This window comes from Gymnoscopelus microlampas (assembly GCF_963454915.1).
Source record: "Gymnoscopelus microlampas genome assembly, chromosome: 5".
Classification (NCBI taxonomy): domain Eukaryota; kingdom Metazoa; phylum Chordata; class Actinopteri; order Myctophiformes; family Myctophidae; genus Gymnoscopelus; species Gymnoscopelus microlampas.
In genome coordinates this window covers 54,717,261-54,737,066 of record NC_139942.1, presented here as the reverse complement: position 1 = coordinate 54,737,066, position 19,806 = coordinate 54,717,261, and the positions used below count along the sequence as shown (strand labels likewise).

At 41.9% G+C, this 19,806-nt stretch overlaps 1 protein-coding gene and 1 pseudogene across 2 annotated transcripts; both read left to right on the top strand.

The window, feature by feature from the left end:
• Positions 1-330: 330 nt before the first annotated feature.
• LOC311045216 (uncharacterized protein) lies at positions 331-7,548 on the top strand (the record flags this gene model as incomplete). The annotated part of the gene is made up of 4 exons (XM_084057015.1): positions 331-483; positions 2,593-2,785; positions 5,150-5,340; positions 7,111-7,548. 4 exons carry the CDS (start codon positions 331-333, stop codon positions 7,546-7,548), a joined length of 975 nt encoding a protein of 324 aa, XP_083913141.1.
• Positions 7,549-11,429: 3,881 nt separating this feature from the next.
• Positions 11,430-17,284, top strand: LOC311045215 (selenoprotein Pb-like; annotated as a pseudogene). The gene is made up of 6 exons (XR_014602878.1): positions 11,430-11,456; positions 13,472-13,726; positions 14,785-14,997; positions 16,195-16,303; positions 16,897-17,049; positions 17,132-17,284. The product of XR_014602878.1 is annotated as a selenoprotein Pb-like (transcript).
• Positions 17,285-19,806: the final 2,522 nt, after the last annotated feature.

The window sequence follows — 19,806 nt, the reverse complement described above, 5'->3', positions numbered from 1 at the left end:
CTCATATATAGAGTACGCCACTAAACCCAGTCGTCGAGGACAAGAGCCGCCATTTTGGCTCAAAAAACAAAGTCAAACAAACCCGTTGTTTCAGATTAAATAATGTCATTTCGTTTGACTTTTTAAATATTGCGAAAACACATATAACTGTAGACTGAGTCCTTTGTTGAAATGCTGGGTTATTCTCGCGTTAGTAGTTGTATTACCTTCCCCTAGCTGGGGGGTTAAAGTGATGCATTAGAGTAGACTCAGATCTTTTAGCTTAGACTTGCAGCTAATGTTCATTAGCGTTTAGATCTTAGTATTATTATTGTTATTATAGTTATTGTAATGGGGGGCTGCTCGGCTCCAAACTGCTCTAACTCCACCAGCATAGGGAAGCAGCTGTTCAGGTTCCCTAAGGATCCAGTGAGGAAGAAGAAGTGGATGGTGAACTGCAGGAGAGATCACTTTGTACCAACTCCTCACTCCAGACTGTGTCAGGTACAAAAGTTACCTTCAATTATATTACATGTGGCTTTAGTTCATTGGCATGAGAAAACATGTATAGAGAGGTGTTATGATCATGTATTATTATACTTATTATATAATATATTATGGATCCATTATATATATATATATATATATATATATATATATATGTATATGTATATGTATATATATATATATATATATATATATATATATATATATATATGTATATGTGTGTATATATATATATATATATATATATATATATGTATATGTATATGTATATGTGTATATGTATATGTATATGTATATGTGTATATATATATATATATATGTATATATATATATATATATATATATCTATATCAGTGGTGGAAAGTAACTAAGTACATGTACTGTACTTAAGTACAATTTTGAGGTATTTGTACTTTATTTGAGTATTTCCAATTTCCAATACTTTTACTTCTACTCCCCTACATCTCAGAGGCAAATATTGTACTTTTACTCCACTACAATTATTTGAAAACCTTAGTTACTAGTTACTTTTCAGATATAAATTATGATATTATAAAAACACACATTAACCACTTTAGCCCTATTTTATACCTTGGCTATTTGAAAATAGCAGATCTACAAGCTCACAACGCATCGCGTGTGTGCAACAATGCATGTGATCATGCATTGTCATTATATATTATGGTTTATGAAGCAAAAAAACGTTTCTGTATTTCTTCTCCTGTGTTTTACTTTTTTGAGACTTAAATTGTTTTCTTTATTTGTCATGTGTATGTACTCTATGTTAAAGGGGTATTGCATAATAAGTTATTTAGCTTCAACCTATACAACAGTTTGATTCAAATCTCACCTGCACAAATCTATTATTATTTGTAGCATATTTTGTTGTTGCTTTTATTATTGTTTATTTGCTCCTGTAAATGAACAATCATTTCCATTTGATTCCATGAATGCATAAACTGTCCAAGACATTCTGAGAGGACACTCTCTCTCATAGACAGTTATAGCTTCTTGCAGAGACACTGTTGACTCTGACTAAACCCTTTAAGACCTGAGGCGATTCTTAAAAAATGTTTTCTAAATCCTAACAGTTTTTTGAAAAAAAAACGAAAAAAACAAATTCTCAAGATTTTTCAAAAATAGCAGATCTACAAGCTCATAGCGCGGCACTCGGTGCCGCGCTATGAGCTTGTATATCTGCTATTTTTGAATAGCCAAAGAAATTTAAAGTGACACAGATGCGTTCCAGGTCTTAATCAAGACTCTTTAATTTATCTCAGCCTTTCACCGTCGGATATCTTATATCCTTGAAGAGCTGTGCACTTTCATCAAGGATAATATGGTATGATACTGTAAGTCTTACGGAGGGCGGCATTGGCTCAGCAGGAGGTAGAAGAGCGGCCACTTTGGAACCCCAGTTCGATGGCGTCCTCTGCCATCAGTGTGTGTGAATGGTTGAATGTAATGCACATTGCAAAGCACCTGGGATAAAGGCTCCATATAGTAAATGCAACATTTACTGCAGAGGTCTTCAACAGGGGGTCCGGGACCCCTAGGGGGTCCTCAGAGTTACTACAGGGGGTCCGCCAAATCTGTGTGTGATTTTTACATTAACCACTTCACCTAAGCATCCCTATTCTGAGGAGAACTTTAGCCAAAAATACACAACGCCTCGAGCTGCGAGACGTTGTGCGCTTGTAGATCTGCTATTTTCTGCAAGTGGTTTGGTATAGGGGGGGGAAAAGAGCAGACTAAGTACAGAGTGAAAGGTCAGGTTTAAGTATTGTTTAAGTGCATGGTTAAATGCCTGGAAATACACATTAACATGAATCCAACATGATAGTGCTGTGAAACAAGTCTATAAAGCTGTCTATGAAATCTATGAACAAAATAAATATTTTATACAATATATATATTATTTATCTCGCTCTCAGCCAAGGGGTCCTTGGCCTGAAAACGTTGAAGAGCCCTGATTTACTGTATCATACCATTTTATTTGTGTAACTTTTTGTGTACTCTGTGTGAGTAAAGATGATCTATGTGAGTAGAGAGATCTGAGGTATTAACATTGTGTGTGTGTGTGATCCTCGTGGTGCCGCCACACAGGTCCACTTTGAACAGAGTCAGTTTGAGGAGATCGCCCGCTCGCCTTCTGGAGGGAAGAAGTTGAAGCCCAACGCCATCCCCACCCTCTTCAATGTGAAAGGAGTGTTAGACCCTACGTACCCTGTAGTCACCTCCATCACCTCCTCCACCTCTTCTCCATACCTCCTGATGATGCCTCTCAAAACTGAACCGGGTAAAACCTCCCCTTATTTTGTGCTTGAATTCAACCAAGCAGTGGTGGAAAAAGTACTCTATACTCGCATCTTTTACTTAAGTAAAAGTATCAATACTGCAGTGTAGAAATACTCTGTTACAAGTAAAAAGTCCGGTGATCAAACATTATTTGAGTAAAAGTACAAAAGTATTGGCATCAAAATATACTTAAAGGACAATTTTAGTTTTTTACAACCAAGGTTTATCTTTTAGCTTGTGATTAAAGTAAATAAAAGATGAGCGTTATTTTTTTTTTCATTTACTGCTTTCTATAGTTTTAGCAATTTTTGCGATATTTTTTACAGTGGGCGGGGGCATTCTGTCCGGTGGCTAAATATGCCTTTTTTACACAATAAAAAAGGTCCTGTGGTCTTTGATGGCCAGATGTGAGTTATTGGGGGCTAGAAAGGCTACTGTAAATAATAATAAAGAAAACACCAGGTTATTGTGTAAAAAAAGACATATTTAGCCACCGCCCACTGTAAAAAAGATCACGAAAATTGCTAAAACTATAGAAAGCAGTACATATTAACATTTTAACACTCATCTTTTATTTACTTTAATTACAATCTAAAACATAAACCTTAGTTGTAAAAAAACAAAGTTGTCCTTTAAAGTACCAACAGTAAAAGTACTCATTGTGCAGAATGTCCCATTTCACAAGTTCATAATGGATACAAATCTTTTGAAAATAGCCGATCTACAAGCTCACAATGCGTCGCGATGCGACGCATTGTGAGCTTGTAGATCGGCTATTTTTAAATGGTGAAATATATATAGGGCTGAAGTGGGTAATGTATGTTTTGTTATAATAATCTAAATCTGCAAAGTAACTAGTAATTAAAGTTTTCAAATGGGAAATACTCCAGTAAAGTAAACATTCTTCCAAAGTGTACTTAAGTACAGTACTTGAGTAAATGTACTTAGTTACTTTAAACCACTGCAACCAAGTAATAGGGCTCAATTGAATTGTTGCAAAAAAATCTAATAGTTTTTCATAATTGACCAAATTGATTAATGTGATTAACCACTGTGCCAGACGTATTTCTGGCTGTGTTTGCCCAGTGCCAGAGATATAACCTTGTACAGTAGATATGCTATTTTTGAAAAATCTTGAAAATGTGTGCATATCTTTGAATATGTATATTTTTTATTTTTTATATGTATTATTTTTTAAAGTGAACATTCATCGTCATCAGTGCCCATACCCTAGGTGGGGTTGGCGAAAGGGCCTACTTTCTGTGTGGAGTTTGCATGTTCTCCCCGTGTCTCTCAGGGTAGTTAATTCCCTCACAAAAACATGTAGTAATCCTGGACGCCGCCCCCATGACAGCCGGGGCGCCTGATGGAGGGGAAAGGAACTGGTTGGAATAACGTGTTCCTTCCACGCGCTACGTCCTACCAGGGAAACTCTCCCCTGTCAGGTGACAAGACACCGGCTTCGAATGCTATCAATGCATTGAATGGGAGATTATCACGTCTATCAGACCATTGAATGGGCGAAGTAGGCGAGCTACCGTCTACCCCGCGATTTGTCAGACCATTCATTGGGCGTAATCAGGAGCTACTGACCTACCGACGGAGGCGGAGCAGTCCCCACAACAATATTTACGATTCTGTCCATATCGGTACATAACTCGAACGGCGCTGAGTAGGCACAGGCGAGGGTCGCACCGCTCCGGACGGCAACTCAGTCGCCTTAGCTCCTTCGGTGGCCCGTCGCGGGGCTCCACCTCGCCTGAGACTGCGCGCCTCCGTCATGGTCCGAAACCGAAACAACCAAAACCAAAACCGAAACTAAAGTATTTAAGTCATCTCCGTCGGTAGGTCAGTAGCTCCTGATTACGCCCACTGAATGGTCTGATAAATCGCGGGGTAGCTAGTAGGTCGCCTACTTCGCCCATTCAATGGTCTGATAGAACGTGATAATCTCCCATTCTATGCATTGATAGCATCCGAATCAGGTGCACAAGAAGGTCAGTTGGCTCTCATGCATTGAAGGAGGCATAAGCTCGGCCCTGGCCTCCCTAGAATGGTGAGGGGAGTGTAGCGCCCAGGATCACTTAGAAAATTGGCACCGGGTGAAAGATAAGGGTTACAAAATCGTGGGCTAAAAATGTTAAGGAAAAAAAAAGCGAACATTTTTAACTCATGTCTTTGCTTCTGGGGGGGGGGGGGGGTCCCTGGCACAAAAACATTTTCAGATTGGGGTCTGCGGCCAAATGTATATCAATTTTAGGGGTCCTTGGCATCATGAAAAGGGTTGAAAACCACTGATGTATAACAGATCCAAAATGAAGAAAGCCACGATTTAACCAGACATGTTGTGCACTGCCCCCTCTAGTGGACAGAGAGCTAACCTTCGGGGACCACGGCTACGCCAGACGCACCCCTCTGCCGGGGCTGGAGGAGGAGGAGCAGGCTGAGGGGGGAGGAGGAGGCGCGGGGGAGGAGCATCCGCCCTGCACGCAGTGTCAGCTCCTCAAGAAGCAGCTGGAGCAGGAGACGCAGCACACCGCGCGGCTGCAGAAGGAGGTAGGGGGCGCTGTTCTCTCTCTCTCTAAACACAGTGCTTCTTCTCCAACCTTTTCAGACCCACGTTGCTATCTTTAATCCATTAAAGGGGAATACCGCTCATTTTCAACATTGAACTATGTCTTTAACCCATTGAGACCTGAAGCCGATTCTACATGTCTCCTAAATCTCAACAGTTTTCTGAAAAACGTATGTTTCTGTATCAGTGGTGCTCAATCTTTTTCATGTCAAGGACCCCCAAAATGATATGTATTTGGCCGTGGACCCCCATCAAAATATTTTGTTCCAGGGACCCCCCCAGAAGCAAAGATTTGAGTTAAAAATGTTCGCTTTAAAAATATATATATATATTTCAAAGATTTGCACACATTTTCACGAATTTTCCAAAAATAGCAGATCTACAAGCTCATAGTGCGGCACTCGGTGCCACGCTATGAGCTTGTAGATCTGCTATTTTTGAATAGCCAAAGTGTAAAATAATGCTTTTTAGCTCAAATCTAAAAATGACACAGTTCCAGGTCTCAATGGGTTAACGCTATATATGGTGGTGCACAGCGGATTTGTACGGGGCGAGGCGCCCGCGCGGGGACTTCTTTCCTCTACATTAGAAGAGTTAGGACGTCACGTTCTAATACAGCCAGAATACCCAATCTCAGCACACTGCCCACAGTGGCGCACCTCGCTAATCATTAGACTCACAATCCACTACCACTGGGAGTCTGGGCTCGACTCCCGCTTGGGACAATACTTTTTCAAACAACCGCGGACTACTTTTTTTCGCCGATAAAGTATAGTTTTGGACCGGACCGGACCTAAAGCGTGCGAGTTGCCGTGCCGAACGTTGCAAAGTTTTTTGAGCCTACTCAGCCCCGTCCGAGTTATGTACCGATAGGCACAGAATAGTAAATGATGTTGTAGGGACTGCGTTTGCCCCAACTGACACTCAAAGTGACTACTGGCCACTCACAGCGCGTCTTTCCCGGGACTTACACAACTCTACAAATCCGCAGTGCATTCCCAAAGCTTGCGTCTTTAATGTGTGAAAAACACATTATAACCAGGGGTGCACATAACCTTTTAGGTCTGGTACGCAGAAGAGCACCTGGACATGTGACTTGGTGCGCATGGCGCCCGTCCCGTTTTGTCAACGGGGGGGGGGGGGGGTTCAGCCCGGACAGTTTTGTCAACGGGGGGGGGGGGGGGGGGGGGTGGTTCAGCACGGTGCCCACCGGACAGTTTTGTCAACGGGGGGGGGGGGGGGGGGGGGGGGCGAGAAAAAAAGGACGCTCTGCTTCTAAATTCCGCCGATTATCTGCTGCGCTGATTTTATCCGCCAGATTGGGACGTTCACGGCATATTTTGCACCATTACGGTGCGTTCATCATCGGTGACGAGTGCCTCTAACAGCCGCTGCTGGCTGCGTGCACGCAGCGAGGCAATGCGAGGCGATGCGAGTCATATCTCTACCCCTGTGCCTAATGGCTGTACATGGGGCCGACGGGTGCTTTAGAGTGATTGTGTGAGTGTGGCTTCAGGAAGTAAATTCCTAGCCTCGATCTCCAGGCTTTTATTTTTTAGTTTTGCTAAAAAATAAAAGCTTGGAAATTCCTGTCCCAGCTGTTGGTGCGCAAAAGCGCCTCGCGTCGCCTGATGTGGTGCGCATTTTTTATTTTGGATGCGCATGCGCACCTGCGCACCAGTTATGTGCACCCCTGATTATAACCCAGTATCTCTCTCTCTCCGTCTCCTCGTTCCACACACACACACCAGGCGGAGGAGATGAAGAAGCGTCTGTTCCGTCTGGACCGCATCGAGAGGGGCCTCCAGAGCTTCCTGTTCGAGGACCAGGTCCGCGCGCTCTCCCTCACCAAGCACTCGCGCCGCGCCGTCTGGTCGCCCGAGACCGTGCTGAAGGCGCGCAAGATCCGCGGCGCCGTGGGCACCAAGGGCTACGAGTACCTCCGCGAGCTGGGCTACCCGCTGCCTTCCTACCGGACGCTGTGCAACCGCCTGGAGACCAAGATCATGGTCACCACGGACATGAGCTGCGAGGAGCTGGCCGAGCTGGGCCTGGGCCTCATGGCGGCCACCTGCGGCGGGGGCGGGGGGGGAAACAGTCACCCCTCGGGAGGAGGGGGGGACGCCGTGGTCGTGGTGGGCGGCGGGGACAATGGCGAGGAGGAGGAACTCATAGGGGCGTTGTCCTGATTGAAGCCAGGAGGACCCGGCAGGCTGCGTGCGGCGTTTGCTCATGAACTAGTGGTGGGGAAAAAGTACTCACATTTTTTTTTACTTTAAGTAAAAAAGTATCAATACCGCAATGTAAAAATAGTCCGCAAAAGTATTGATATCAAAATGTACTTAAAAAGTACCAAAAGTAGAAAGTACTCGCTCTGCAGAATGTTCCCGTTTGGCAACTTTTCAAATGTGTAAAATCGTTTGAAAATAGCAGATCTACAAGCTTAATTTTCCCCCTTTTATTATTTTATTCATATAAATGTTGGAGTAGGCAATTGATTGTTCCGTTACCCTTATTTTCTACCAGTCTAGTCATTATTAATGGCATAATAATTTCCCTGTTCTTTAATGAATTCTCCCCTTACGTTTCTGTGCTGCCACTATTCTTGTACCATATACTTGCCAGTGCAGTGAGGAGGAGCCCTCACCGGGAGGAGCACGTACTAGCACCTACGTCCTACTCCTCCTTGCTAACGGGTGACAAACATCGCCATTCCCGGCCTGGCTTCCCTCCCTCCTCTGAACACAGGATAATTGTGTTGGTGTAGTAGACGCTTGGCCGAGCCGGACGCACCTCTGTGGTGGACAGGTTACACCCATTAATAATAATGTGCTTAATGCTTAATTCATGGACCAAATAATACCTAAGCAAGACCTGGCTTCTTTAATCCATTAAGATTTATTTGGCTATTCAAAAAATAGCAGATATATAAGCTCATAGCGTGGGCCGCAGTACAGATTAAAAAGAAACATTTATTTTTTTAAGAAAGACTTATGTATGTAATATCAGTGGTTCTCAAACGTTTTTCATGTCAAGGACCCCCAAAATGATATGCATTTGTCCGCGGACCCCCCCATCTCAAAATATTTTGTTCCAGGGACCCCCAGAAGCAAAGATTTGAGTTCAATCAGAGTTCAATGTAGATCTGCTATTTTTGAATAGCCAAATAAATCTAAAGTGACACAGATGTGCTCCTGGATTGAATGGGTTAAAAGTTCATCTTGGACCCCCCCCGCCCCCCCAATTGTCTGTTGACTTGAAATCTTAGAGCAGCACCGTTATAATTTAGAGATGATGATGCTTATATACTAATGCTGATCCTCACCATGACAATAAGCCTATATAAGCTTATGGCCTGAAGGAACTCAACCCTGCATTATATAGCATCAGTTATCCTGATGAGCCCATGAGATGGGAAGCTATAAGGCATAAGGAGACTGCTACGAAATGAGTATGAAAAGATACAGTATAGAGAAGAAAATATAGATGCATGATTTGCACAACTTGTTGCTCATTTGTGTTCAGGTGCAATTGTTCCGCAACGGCTTTAATCGATGGTGAATGTTTCACTTTATAGCACACTGGTCCTCACAACAACATGAAAGCAGGGTAAGAAAAGAAAAGGTATTGCTTTCAGTACAGCTCATTCAGGGGGTGGGTTTGGTTTATGGGTATCAATGATTGTAAATTTTGTGTCGTCTGGGGTTATATTTCCTCCATAAATGTTTGTAATCAAATGAGGAACTGGTAGAGCAGTGTTTCTCAACCTTTTCAGGCCGTGAGCCCCCCCAAAATAATCATATTTGAACTGGGGACCCCCCAAAATAATCATATTTGAACTGGGGACCCCCCCAAAATAAATCATATTTGAACTGGGGACCCCCCCAAAATAATCATATTTGAACTGGGGACTCTCCAAATTAATCATATTTGAACTGGGGACCCCCCCACCCTGACAAGCACTTGGATTGTAGGAGTTGATGCATTACATTTTGTTTGACTCGGTTCCACAGATAAATATTGTGAAAATAGCAGATCTACAAGCTCACAACCCCTCGCAACGTGAGGCGTTGTGAGCTTGTAGATTGGCTATTTTAGTTTGCTTCTTTCTTATGTTATTTGGCAATTTTTGTGCTATTAAAAACGGATTAAAAGTCCTTAAATTGTCACCTCACTGTCATCTGGGGACCCGCTCAAAATCATGCACGGGTTGAGAAGCACTGTGGTAGAGAGTGAATCTTGGCTCAATGACCCCATGGCCTCATTGCAGTTATAAACCCAATCAACCATGACTGGATGGTCAGAAATACCAAGGCGGACCAAAGGCCTGACTTATGCTTGTTTGTCCATGTGTGTCTTGCACACCCGGTACGACAACTATAAAGCAGGCGTGATAAGTAATGTGCATAGCACTGCCTCCTTGTATCGGAATGCACACCAGATTATACGTGTTAATTCCTACTATACAGTCAGCTCTAAAGTTACCTAACACACAATCAGCAAAACACCCATAGTGACTAAATAAAGTGATTTCTAAATAATTCTATTGTGTTGTTTTTATATATGGGTCTGAGAGAGATCTTATGGACTTCTTAAAGTTGCACTGTATGTAACTTTCCTCTTCTAACCCGGATTTGAATCCTGTTTCCTGCACTAATGCTGAAATATGAATATGAATTCATATTTGAATATGAATCTTGAGCATCAGGTAAAAAATCGTGTCAGATTCTGTCATGACCTTTGACACAATACAGACACAATACAACCACCCCGGTTGTATAAGTTCTATTGTATTAACATACTCTTCTACCATACAGATTACATTTACATTAAATTGTATACATACAAACAAAAAGTTGCATAGTGCTGCTTTAAACTATATCTTACAACCCTGTTCAATACATGAGAATGCTTTAATTAAACGGTGTGAAGAATAAAACAATAAATAACCGGATCCGGCAGATCTACAAGCTCACAACACGTTGCATAGCGACGCGTTGTGAGCTTGTAGATCTGCTATTTTTAAACATTTTAGTACTTTTACTTTTGGTGCTTTAAGTATATTTTGATGCAAATAACATTCTGAACACAGGCCTTTTACTTGTAACAGAGTATTGTTACTTGTAAATACTGTTTACTTATAGGACTGTAGTGTACTTTGACCCAATCACTCAGAGAGAAAGAGTGTGTGTGTGTGGGGGGGGGGGGGTTGCAAACATTACAAATTACATTCATTCCCCATCTCACCCCACAATTTAATGGGCAATTGGCATTTGAAAATAGATTCGTCTAGCTGTGGGGTTACAAAGGCTATCATGTTGTCTCTGCAAACTTTGACAGATTCTGGCCTTCTGTCTGTTTGGTAGAGCATCAACATGGCGGTGGGCTACCATAGTTCAAAGCCTCAGCAACAAACACATAGTAAAGTAAATATTGCTCAATAATGGGGTCAATATCTCCAGTGGAGAGATAAAGGGCACATGGGGGAGGCTAGAAGATTTAACCACTTAAGCCCTATAAACTGTGATGATCAGCGACCACAACAATTCATTTTAGTTTTGGTCTCATTCCTAAGCCAATAATTTGATGACCAGCGGACCGATAGGCAGCGGTTCCGGTAGGAGACGCAAAGGAGACTCCTTTGCGTCTCCTATACCGGAAACCGCTGCCGGTCATCAAATGATTGGCTTAGGAATGCGACAAAAACATATTTTCTGGGGTGAACTATCCCTTTAAGCGGTTAAAGTTGTTGTAGGCTATAAATAACAGACATATTTTGCTGCTGCATGGATATTGGATGCCCTATGAGTCATTGTTTGTTCTTAGCAGTATATTGAACTAACTGATGTTTTTGTCAGTCCAAAACGCCTACTCTCCCTCTCCCTCCCTCTCTCTCTCCCTCTCCCTCTCTTTTTCTCTCCCTCTCCCTCTCTCTCTCTCTCTCTCTCTCTCTCTCTCTCTCTCTCTCTCTCTCTCTCTCTCTCTCTCTCTCTGTGTTTTGTAGGCAGGTCTTAGCCAACCAAGGCACTTATAAACAGCATATCATCCATGTGTTACTTTATGTGGGTCACAGGAACAACAGACAGCAGACTGAGAGGTCAGTGATGGATTGCTTTTAACATATTTAATTTCTTACACATATAACCCCCTGGACATACTGTACATGTTGTGTATGCAAAATGATAGCTTTGTGTGTTTGTGGGCCATTTAATTAAAATACAAAATTCTCAAAAACTAGACTATATACTGTACAAGTAAATAGATTATTTTCCTTTCTTTTTGTTCTTGTCAGTGCACACCTTTTACTGAAGAGTAATCTGGTGGCTGTGATGCAACCAGCGATAGTTTGATGTCATTGTTTTAACAAAATGCCCTTTAAATAATTTGGACCCTGAAATAGTTTTGTTTGAACTGAAAATCGATTATACTTTGTTGTCAAATAAGAGACAGATCTACAAGCTCACGCATGGCAACGCATACAGGATGTTGGTGTTGCGAAATGTTGTGAGCTTGTAGATCTGCTATTTTTGTCTGTCTTTCTTTCTTTGTTTCTTTGTTTCTTTCTTTCTCTTTCTTTCTCTCTCTCTTCCCATCTGTCCATGTGTGACTCCATCACTCTATCTGTGTCCATTCATCCTCTCACATAGATATCTTCCACATTGCTGACTCACACTCAGAGAGAGAGAGAGAGATTAGTTCCACATGACATGACGTGACAGAGACAATATGAGTTCCGTTGTAATTCATTTGGGAATCGATTGACTGCCTGTTTGGCACAGAGGAGCCAGTGGAAAGATTTTGATCTGCCATTACTAGCAGCCAGGACTCAATTTTGTCCTAAACTGTTTGTTTGTTTGTTTTGTTTGTTTGTTTGTTTGTTTGTTAGTCCACTGTGTCACAACATGGGGTCCGGGGACCCCCAGGGGACCTTATGGGTCTGTATTGTAAATGGAACCACGTTGACATTTGTACTCTCTCTCAGAGTTAAATAAACACTGAGGATTTTACCAGCCTATCAAACTGGTAATACGGTTGAGAATGACTGTTAGTCAATCTGTTGACATTCTTATCTATCTATTTATTTACCATGTGGTTCAGTGAACAGAGGTACTGTGTCTTTAATTAACTCACCACTGCTGCTGATAACATCCACAACACCTGATTATTTACACATCTCTGTAAATCTCCCTCATTATATTGATTGATTGAATAGTATCTGTCCTGAAAACAGCACGCTGTACAGTAAGACATTAAGGCTTAAAGGATAACCCAAAAAAAGATCCTGGGGACTTGTTCCATTAGTAGACCTTGTATTGCGAATTTGTACTTCCATGTACTGTTATGTACTGTTCTCATGTCTTACTAAATAAAGTACATCAATCAATCAATCAATCAGTCCTATGTATTCAATTCATCAACATAGCATTACAAAAAGTTGTTGTTGCTCCCTCTAGTGTTGTGGCTGGCTGGCTGCATGTGTGTCAATGACTTAGGAGTAGTCAGGTATATAAATATGAGGATATACTATTGAGGGTATTGAGGGCACTGCCCCTTTGACTATCTTAAATACCAACCCATTTGTATTTACTTAAGACCGTTTCATTTTATATTTATTTGGTTATTCAAAAATAGCAGATCTACAAGCTCATACTGTGCCACATTACGAGCTTGTAGATCTGCAATTTTTTTGAAAAAATCATGAAAATGTGTGGAAATCTTTGAATGTATACATTTTTAAAGCAAACATTTGTAACTCAAATCTTTGCTTCTGGGGGATTCTACAAATGTCTTCTAAATCCTAAACTTATGTTGCTATAATCAGTGGTGCTCAAACTTTTTCATGTCAAGGACCACCCAAAATGATATGTATTTGGCCGCGGACCCCCATCTCAAAACATGTTGTTCCAGGGACCCCCAGAAGCAAAGCTTTGAGTTAAAAATGTTTCGCTTTAAAAATATGTATATTAAAAGATTTGCACACATTTTCACGATTAAAAGAAAAATAGCAGATATACAAGCTCATAGTGCGGCACTCGGTGCCGCACTATGAGCTTGTATATCTGCTATTTTTATAACATAATAATAACATGATAACATCCTCTGTTTCTGCAGGTGTGTCTAGAGAGGCTAGACAGAGACAATGTGGTCTCTGTGGCTGACTGCTCTGCTGTGGGCCTCCTCCTCCTCCTCCTCCTCCTCCTCAGCCTCTCTGCTGGTGGAAGGGGACAATGACCCGTCCAGGATCTGTAAGCCTGCCCCCTACTGGCAGGTAGAGGGAAAGGCGCCCATGCCGGAGCTTCTGGGAAATGTAGTTGTGGTGGCCCTGCTGAAGGCCAGCTGACGCTTCTGTCTCACCCAGGCCTCCAAGTAAGAGATGAGATGAACAGCAGCATTATATATGGTTGAATGTTGAAATGGTGAATTTATTTATTTATTTCCATCGTCAAAATAGATTCATCACTTTATCGACTGATGGGACGAATATCATCCTCTGCCAAGTACAGTACATTGATTTTGTATGGCTACAGACCGTGGTGCTATTTATACACATCAACCAGCCGCAATTCCCAGTGATTTATCTATCGCCCATTCACTGCCCAGATACTCTGAGAGGCTATTGTGCGTCCTAGAAGGAAGAGTTCACTCGTTTTGGAACTTTTGGTGAAATGTCTTGAGCTACTTTGGGGTGTGATCAATGATGGAAAAAGTACTCAAATATTTTGCTCAAGTAAAAGTATCAATACTGCAATGTACTCTGTTACAAGTAAAAGTCCGGAATTCAACATTTATTTGAAAGTAAAAGTAAAAAGTATTGGTATCAAAATGTACTTAAAGTACCAAAAGCAAAAGTGCTAAAATGTTTGAAAATAGCAGATCTACAAGCTAACAACGCTTAGCTTGTAGATCTGCTATTTTCAAATAGCCTATAGGTATAGAATAGGACTAAAGTGGTTAATGTATGTTTTATAATGTAATAATGTATTTCTGTCTGGGGACCCCCAGGGGTCCTTGAGGGCGTTCCAGGGGGTCCCCAGCAAAATGAGTTAATATAGCATTCAAATCTGTTTAACCACTTTAAACCTATATATATATATGGGCTATTTTCCAAAGGTCTTGAACATTTTTGAATATTTTTGAAAATGATATACAAATACACAATTTGGATGGGAGTTCCTGGCACAACAGCTTTTCAGATGGGGGTCCTCAGCCAAATACATATTAATTTGGCATTAAAAAGGTAATTTATACATTTCTAAATGTTTACATTTGTTTTCAATCACCCCGCCCAGATGTAGCAGATCTACATGTTCACAATCAGCTATTTTAACTATTTTTGAAAACGTAAACTAGGGCTTGATGATCTCAATACTCACATTGTGTCTCTCTCTCTCTCTCTCTCTCTCTCTCTCTCTCTCTCTCTGTAGAATTGGGGACCTTGGGGTCAAGCTGCAGCGCAGCAACCTGACGGCCGTGTCCTTCATGATCGTCAACGAGCGGGCGGCTCTGTCCAGGGCCATGTACTGGGAGCTGAAGAGAAGAGCGCCCCCTGCTGTACCCGTCTACCAGCAGGCCCCACTGCAGGAGGACGTGTGGGAGCTCCTGGACGGAGACAAAGATGACTTCCTGGTGTACGACAGGTACAGGAAACCAGGACACTTTGGGGCTCTATTCTGGCCCTGCCCTAAATGGTATTTTTTGCGGCCGCTATACCCGCTATTCATTATGCCGATTCCGTTATTTGAGCCTGGAGGTGTGGACCTGGGCGTGTTGTTACATAAATTGCTATTTTGTCCACAACCAATTGAGAAAGTGCATAGCGGATTCTAAAATCCCCCGCTATGACAAATTTGTTTAGTAGAGCGTGCCGGGGCGCACTGGGGCGCACAACATTCAAAGGCTCCTTCTCTCCTAAATCTCAACTAATCTCTGTGATTCCAATCTGGGAATCCATCGTCAAATAAAAAGGTTCAGCTCTGGGCGGAGCTGAACGGGCGACCCGTGCTCAGGGAAACCGGGGTTTTGGTCTGCCTTGAGCCTTTCACTTCCGGTGGTGCGACTATGTTTTCATTCCCACTAACAATATTTCTACACGGAACACTAACACCACTTCTCCCAAAGAACATGGATGGTTTTGGTTATAAGCCCACTTGTTTCTATGACGAAAGAACAAGTAAAAATGTTACTAACTTTCTGTGGTTTTGTCTGCTCCGAGGACGCTATTGTTAAATGAGTTTCGGTTTGTTTCCGGTGGGAAACGATTCGCACACACGTAAATCCCGCCCACTACACTTGATTGGGTAAAGCGCGGCCTGCTTTCGTGATCTGAAGGCACGCCCACGCCACACCAATGTGCACGGGTTGTCAACACGGCTACCGACAGATCCAAGCGCAACGATGGATCTGTTCTTGAGAGATTACTGTGATTCTAATGTTCTTATAATCAGCAGAAGTGAGAGTGTCAATTGTGTTTATATAGTCTATTCAAAGAAGACAATTTGTGCACGCTATGCTCTCCAAATTACGCGCGTCAGTTTTATTCATCGATTACGCAGGAAATAATGAACTGATTACAAAAACTATAAAATTATCTATAATCAGTAACATGTAGGTGATGTCTGTCAAATGTAGTTTTATTGAAAGGCAATCAAAAGGCAATCGAAAGCTCAAATGTTTGTTAGTAGTACTTCTGTGTCTATATATATATATCAATATTACTCTCTCTCTCTCTCTCTCTCTCTCTCTCTCTCTCTCTCTCTCTCTCTCTCTCTCTCTCTCTCTCTCTCTCTCTCTCTCTCTCTCTCTCTCTCTCTCTCTCTCTCTCTCTCTCTCTCTAGGTGTGGTCTGCTGACCTTCCACATTGTTCTGCCATACAGTTTTCTACATTACCCCTACATAGAGGCTGCCATCAGAGCCACCTACCTTAAAGACATCTGCAACTGCTCCGTGAGTACACACACACACACACACACACACACACATTGGGACACAGGAATGTACAAATAAATACTCACAGTCACAAGGACCTACTTGTATATAATGACGATAATAATGAATTGCATTTTTATAGTGCTTTTCTAAGTACTCACATCACTTTACAATGGTTCATTCAGTCATACGTTGGGGAGGTGAAGCGGCGAACAGTCGACGCCAGCGTCCTCACCTCTCACATTCACATACAATCATAGCATTCATACACCGATGGAGGAGGAAACCACGCAAGGCACCAACCTGCTCATCAGGAGCAATTAGGGGTTCAGCGTCTTGCTCAAGGACACTTCCACACTAACTCATCACCTATTCGATCTGATCTTGATCAACGGTTCTTCAGTCTGATGGTTATGAGACCAACAGTAGGCTATATTAGCACGGCAACTATCGATTATCCTCTTTGTGATTATTATATCCATTACTAAATCGATTGGTCTGATTAACCATTTAAGCCCTATTTTATACGTTGTCATACAACGGATATACAACGACAAAATGATAATAATTCATTATCGTTACATTTTTCATGTGTTTGCTCTCTCCTGTAGGAGCGTGCCAATTCTTCCATCGCTGTTGCTGGCGGGAGGAGAGAAACCGTAGAGGAATTAAAACAAGACAACATGAACCACACAGACAGTGACAACACTACAGTAGTACACACTACAACACTGCAAACCAAACACACAGACAGTGACACTACAGTACACACTACAACAACACTGCAAACCAATGCTCCTGGAGATGATGTGCATCATCACCATGATCACAACATGAACCACACAGACAGTGACAACACTACACTACCCACAATGCCAAGTGCTGCTTCTGGAGATGATGTCCATCACCATCATCACCATCATCATCTCCATCAACATCATCATGCTAGCAAACAGTCACCCCCATGAGATGGGAACGTGCGGACTGTGTGCTAGATAAAATAATAATGTTGCATGTACTCTTGCGTGTTATGCGATTCCCAAACCAGTTGTCCTCAAAACCCCGGCCACAATAATTGCTGTGATTGGCTGAGATGCGCGAAGGGAGCGAGAAGGGAGCGCGAAGGGAGTGATTTTTTTCGGTTCACGTGATATCCTATACCGTCCACCATATGGCTTGCCTCATGAGGGTGATCGATTGTTTTCAAGTGATTTAAATTCATGCGTTTGTTATGGAAAAACATGCACATAATCTGGACAATGAGTGAACGATTGGCTCACGATGTGAATTACTGTACCGGTATGTTTTCTATGTCCTTCATAGTGTCTTTGTTATGGCCGTACAGTTGAGTTATGTTAGATTTATTGTTTTATAGGATAGTCATTGTGTCCCATATGTAACTGAGTTATGAGACCAAATGAAATGAACTGATGAACGCGTTATTGTTCTGTTATTCTGAAAACACGAGTCAGACAGAACGTTGTACGCAGCCTCACTAGTAGTGACTAGCCCAGTGGTTCTCAGGACCCCCAGGGGGGTTCCCACATGATTTTGTGGGGGTCCCCAGATGACAGTAAAGAGATAATTGAAGGACCTTTTTAATACCTCAAAAAGAAAGAATAGAAAAAGACCATTACTGCATCAGAGTAATCAACAAACTATATTATAAAAACTGGTCAGACATTGGCCAAATTGTCAAATAATATAAGAAGGAGGCAAATAGTGAAAATAGCAGATCTACAAGCTCACAACGCGAGGCGTTGTGAGCTTGTAGATCGGCTATTTTCACTATATTTATCTGTGGAACCGAAAATTAAATGCCTCAACTCCTACATTCCAAGTGCTTATCAGGGTGGGAGGTCCCCAGTTCAAAGATGATTATTTTGGAGGGTCCTCAGTTCAAATATGATTATTTTGGGGGGTCTTCAGTCCAAAAATTACATTTTTTGGGCGGTCCTCATTTCAAAAATGATACTTTTGGGCGGTCCTCAGTTCAAATATGATTATTTTGGGCTGTCCTCAGTTCAAATATGATTATTGGGGGGGGGGGGGGGGGTCACGGCCTGAAAAGGTTGAGAACCACTGGACTAGCCAACTCTATCTGCTGGAGACCATATGGTGATGCCACTTTCCCATGTGGAATCTGGACAAGATCCTCAGTGAGTGTCTGAATCCAGACTGAACAAGTGTTCTGTCTCTGATCGTCCTCATCATGTGAAGCCAGGCCTAACAGAGCTGTTCTTCTCTGTGTGGTTTACACTGACCGGGGGTGTCTGTGCTGTCCTCTCCTGTTGATGAAGTCTGCAGGGTTAAACCTGACCTCAGGGAGTCTGTGGACGGATGTGTGTGGAGAGAGACAGACTGGACCCGCCAGTTCATTCTAACCCACACAGAGCTATAACAGAGCTATAACAGGACCCTGATGATGAGGAGGTTACTGTTCATACGCTCGTTTCAAATGCTGCTGTTTTTTTTGTTTTGTTTTCTGAGCATCAAATGTGTCATCATGAGCGGTGGTGAGATGAATCAATAAAGATGAATACACAAATCACTCTTGGTTTAACTGCAAGTGTGGACCAGCACATCTAAACACTTTGTGTATATTGGAAAGTACTTTTCCATTGCATTGTGTTAGCTCTACTCATACTCTACTTTACTTTACCCTACTTTGTTTACTTGGTTTTCCCCTGCAGATGGTGACCCCTCATAGTGCCGGTACACAGGTATGTGATGTCCTTAACTACTGTACCTTTAGTTTAGAGATTGATTTTGACATTTTCATTAGGAAGAAAACCCGGATTGGAACCGGATCTGGATCTTCAAATAGCTAAATCAACAGGAAGTTAACATTTTATATAAAAAAAAAACAGTACTGGGTTTGGTGATGTTCTATATTGTCTGAATCAGCTTTGTTTGCATTCGTTTACGTGCTAAAAGAGTGACTTTGAGAGCTGTTTCAGCGTACAATGTAAGTCAATGAGGAGCATATTTTGAATTATCAATTTCTAATCAATGGAGCAATTATTTTAGATTTCTTGTCCACCTTTAGAGTTACATCATGGCAAGGTAACTACACAACCCAAACCTCTACCAAAGTGGTCTTGCCCTTAAAGTCTAGATTTGACAGTATCTGAAAGAAATGTCATGGGTGATCCTGAAGAGGGCAGTACATGCACACACACAAACCATTAAACATCACAGTTAGTTCTTTAATGAAGAGTGAGTTAAAATTCCTCCCAGTAAGTAGTAGCCATGTAAGAGACCCATACAAAAATGTGATGAAAGTATATTTTGATGACAATACTTTTGTAGTTTTAGTCAAGTAAAAGTTTTAGTCATGGACTTTTACTTGTGAGTATTTCCCACATTATTGCTATACTTTTACTTAATCTAAGGACTTCTTCCACCTCTGTACAGTACATGTACATCACCAGGGGAGCTGACATATTTAAGTCATCTTGTTGGTGCAATAAGTACTTTAAGATTACAGTAAGGATGATATTGGAATTTGTTCAGCTACT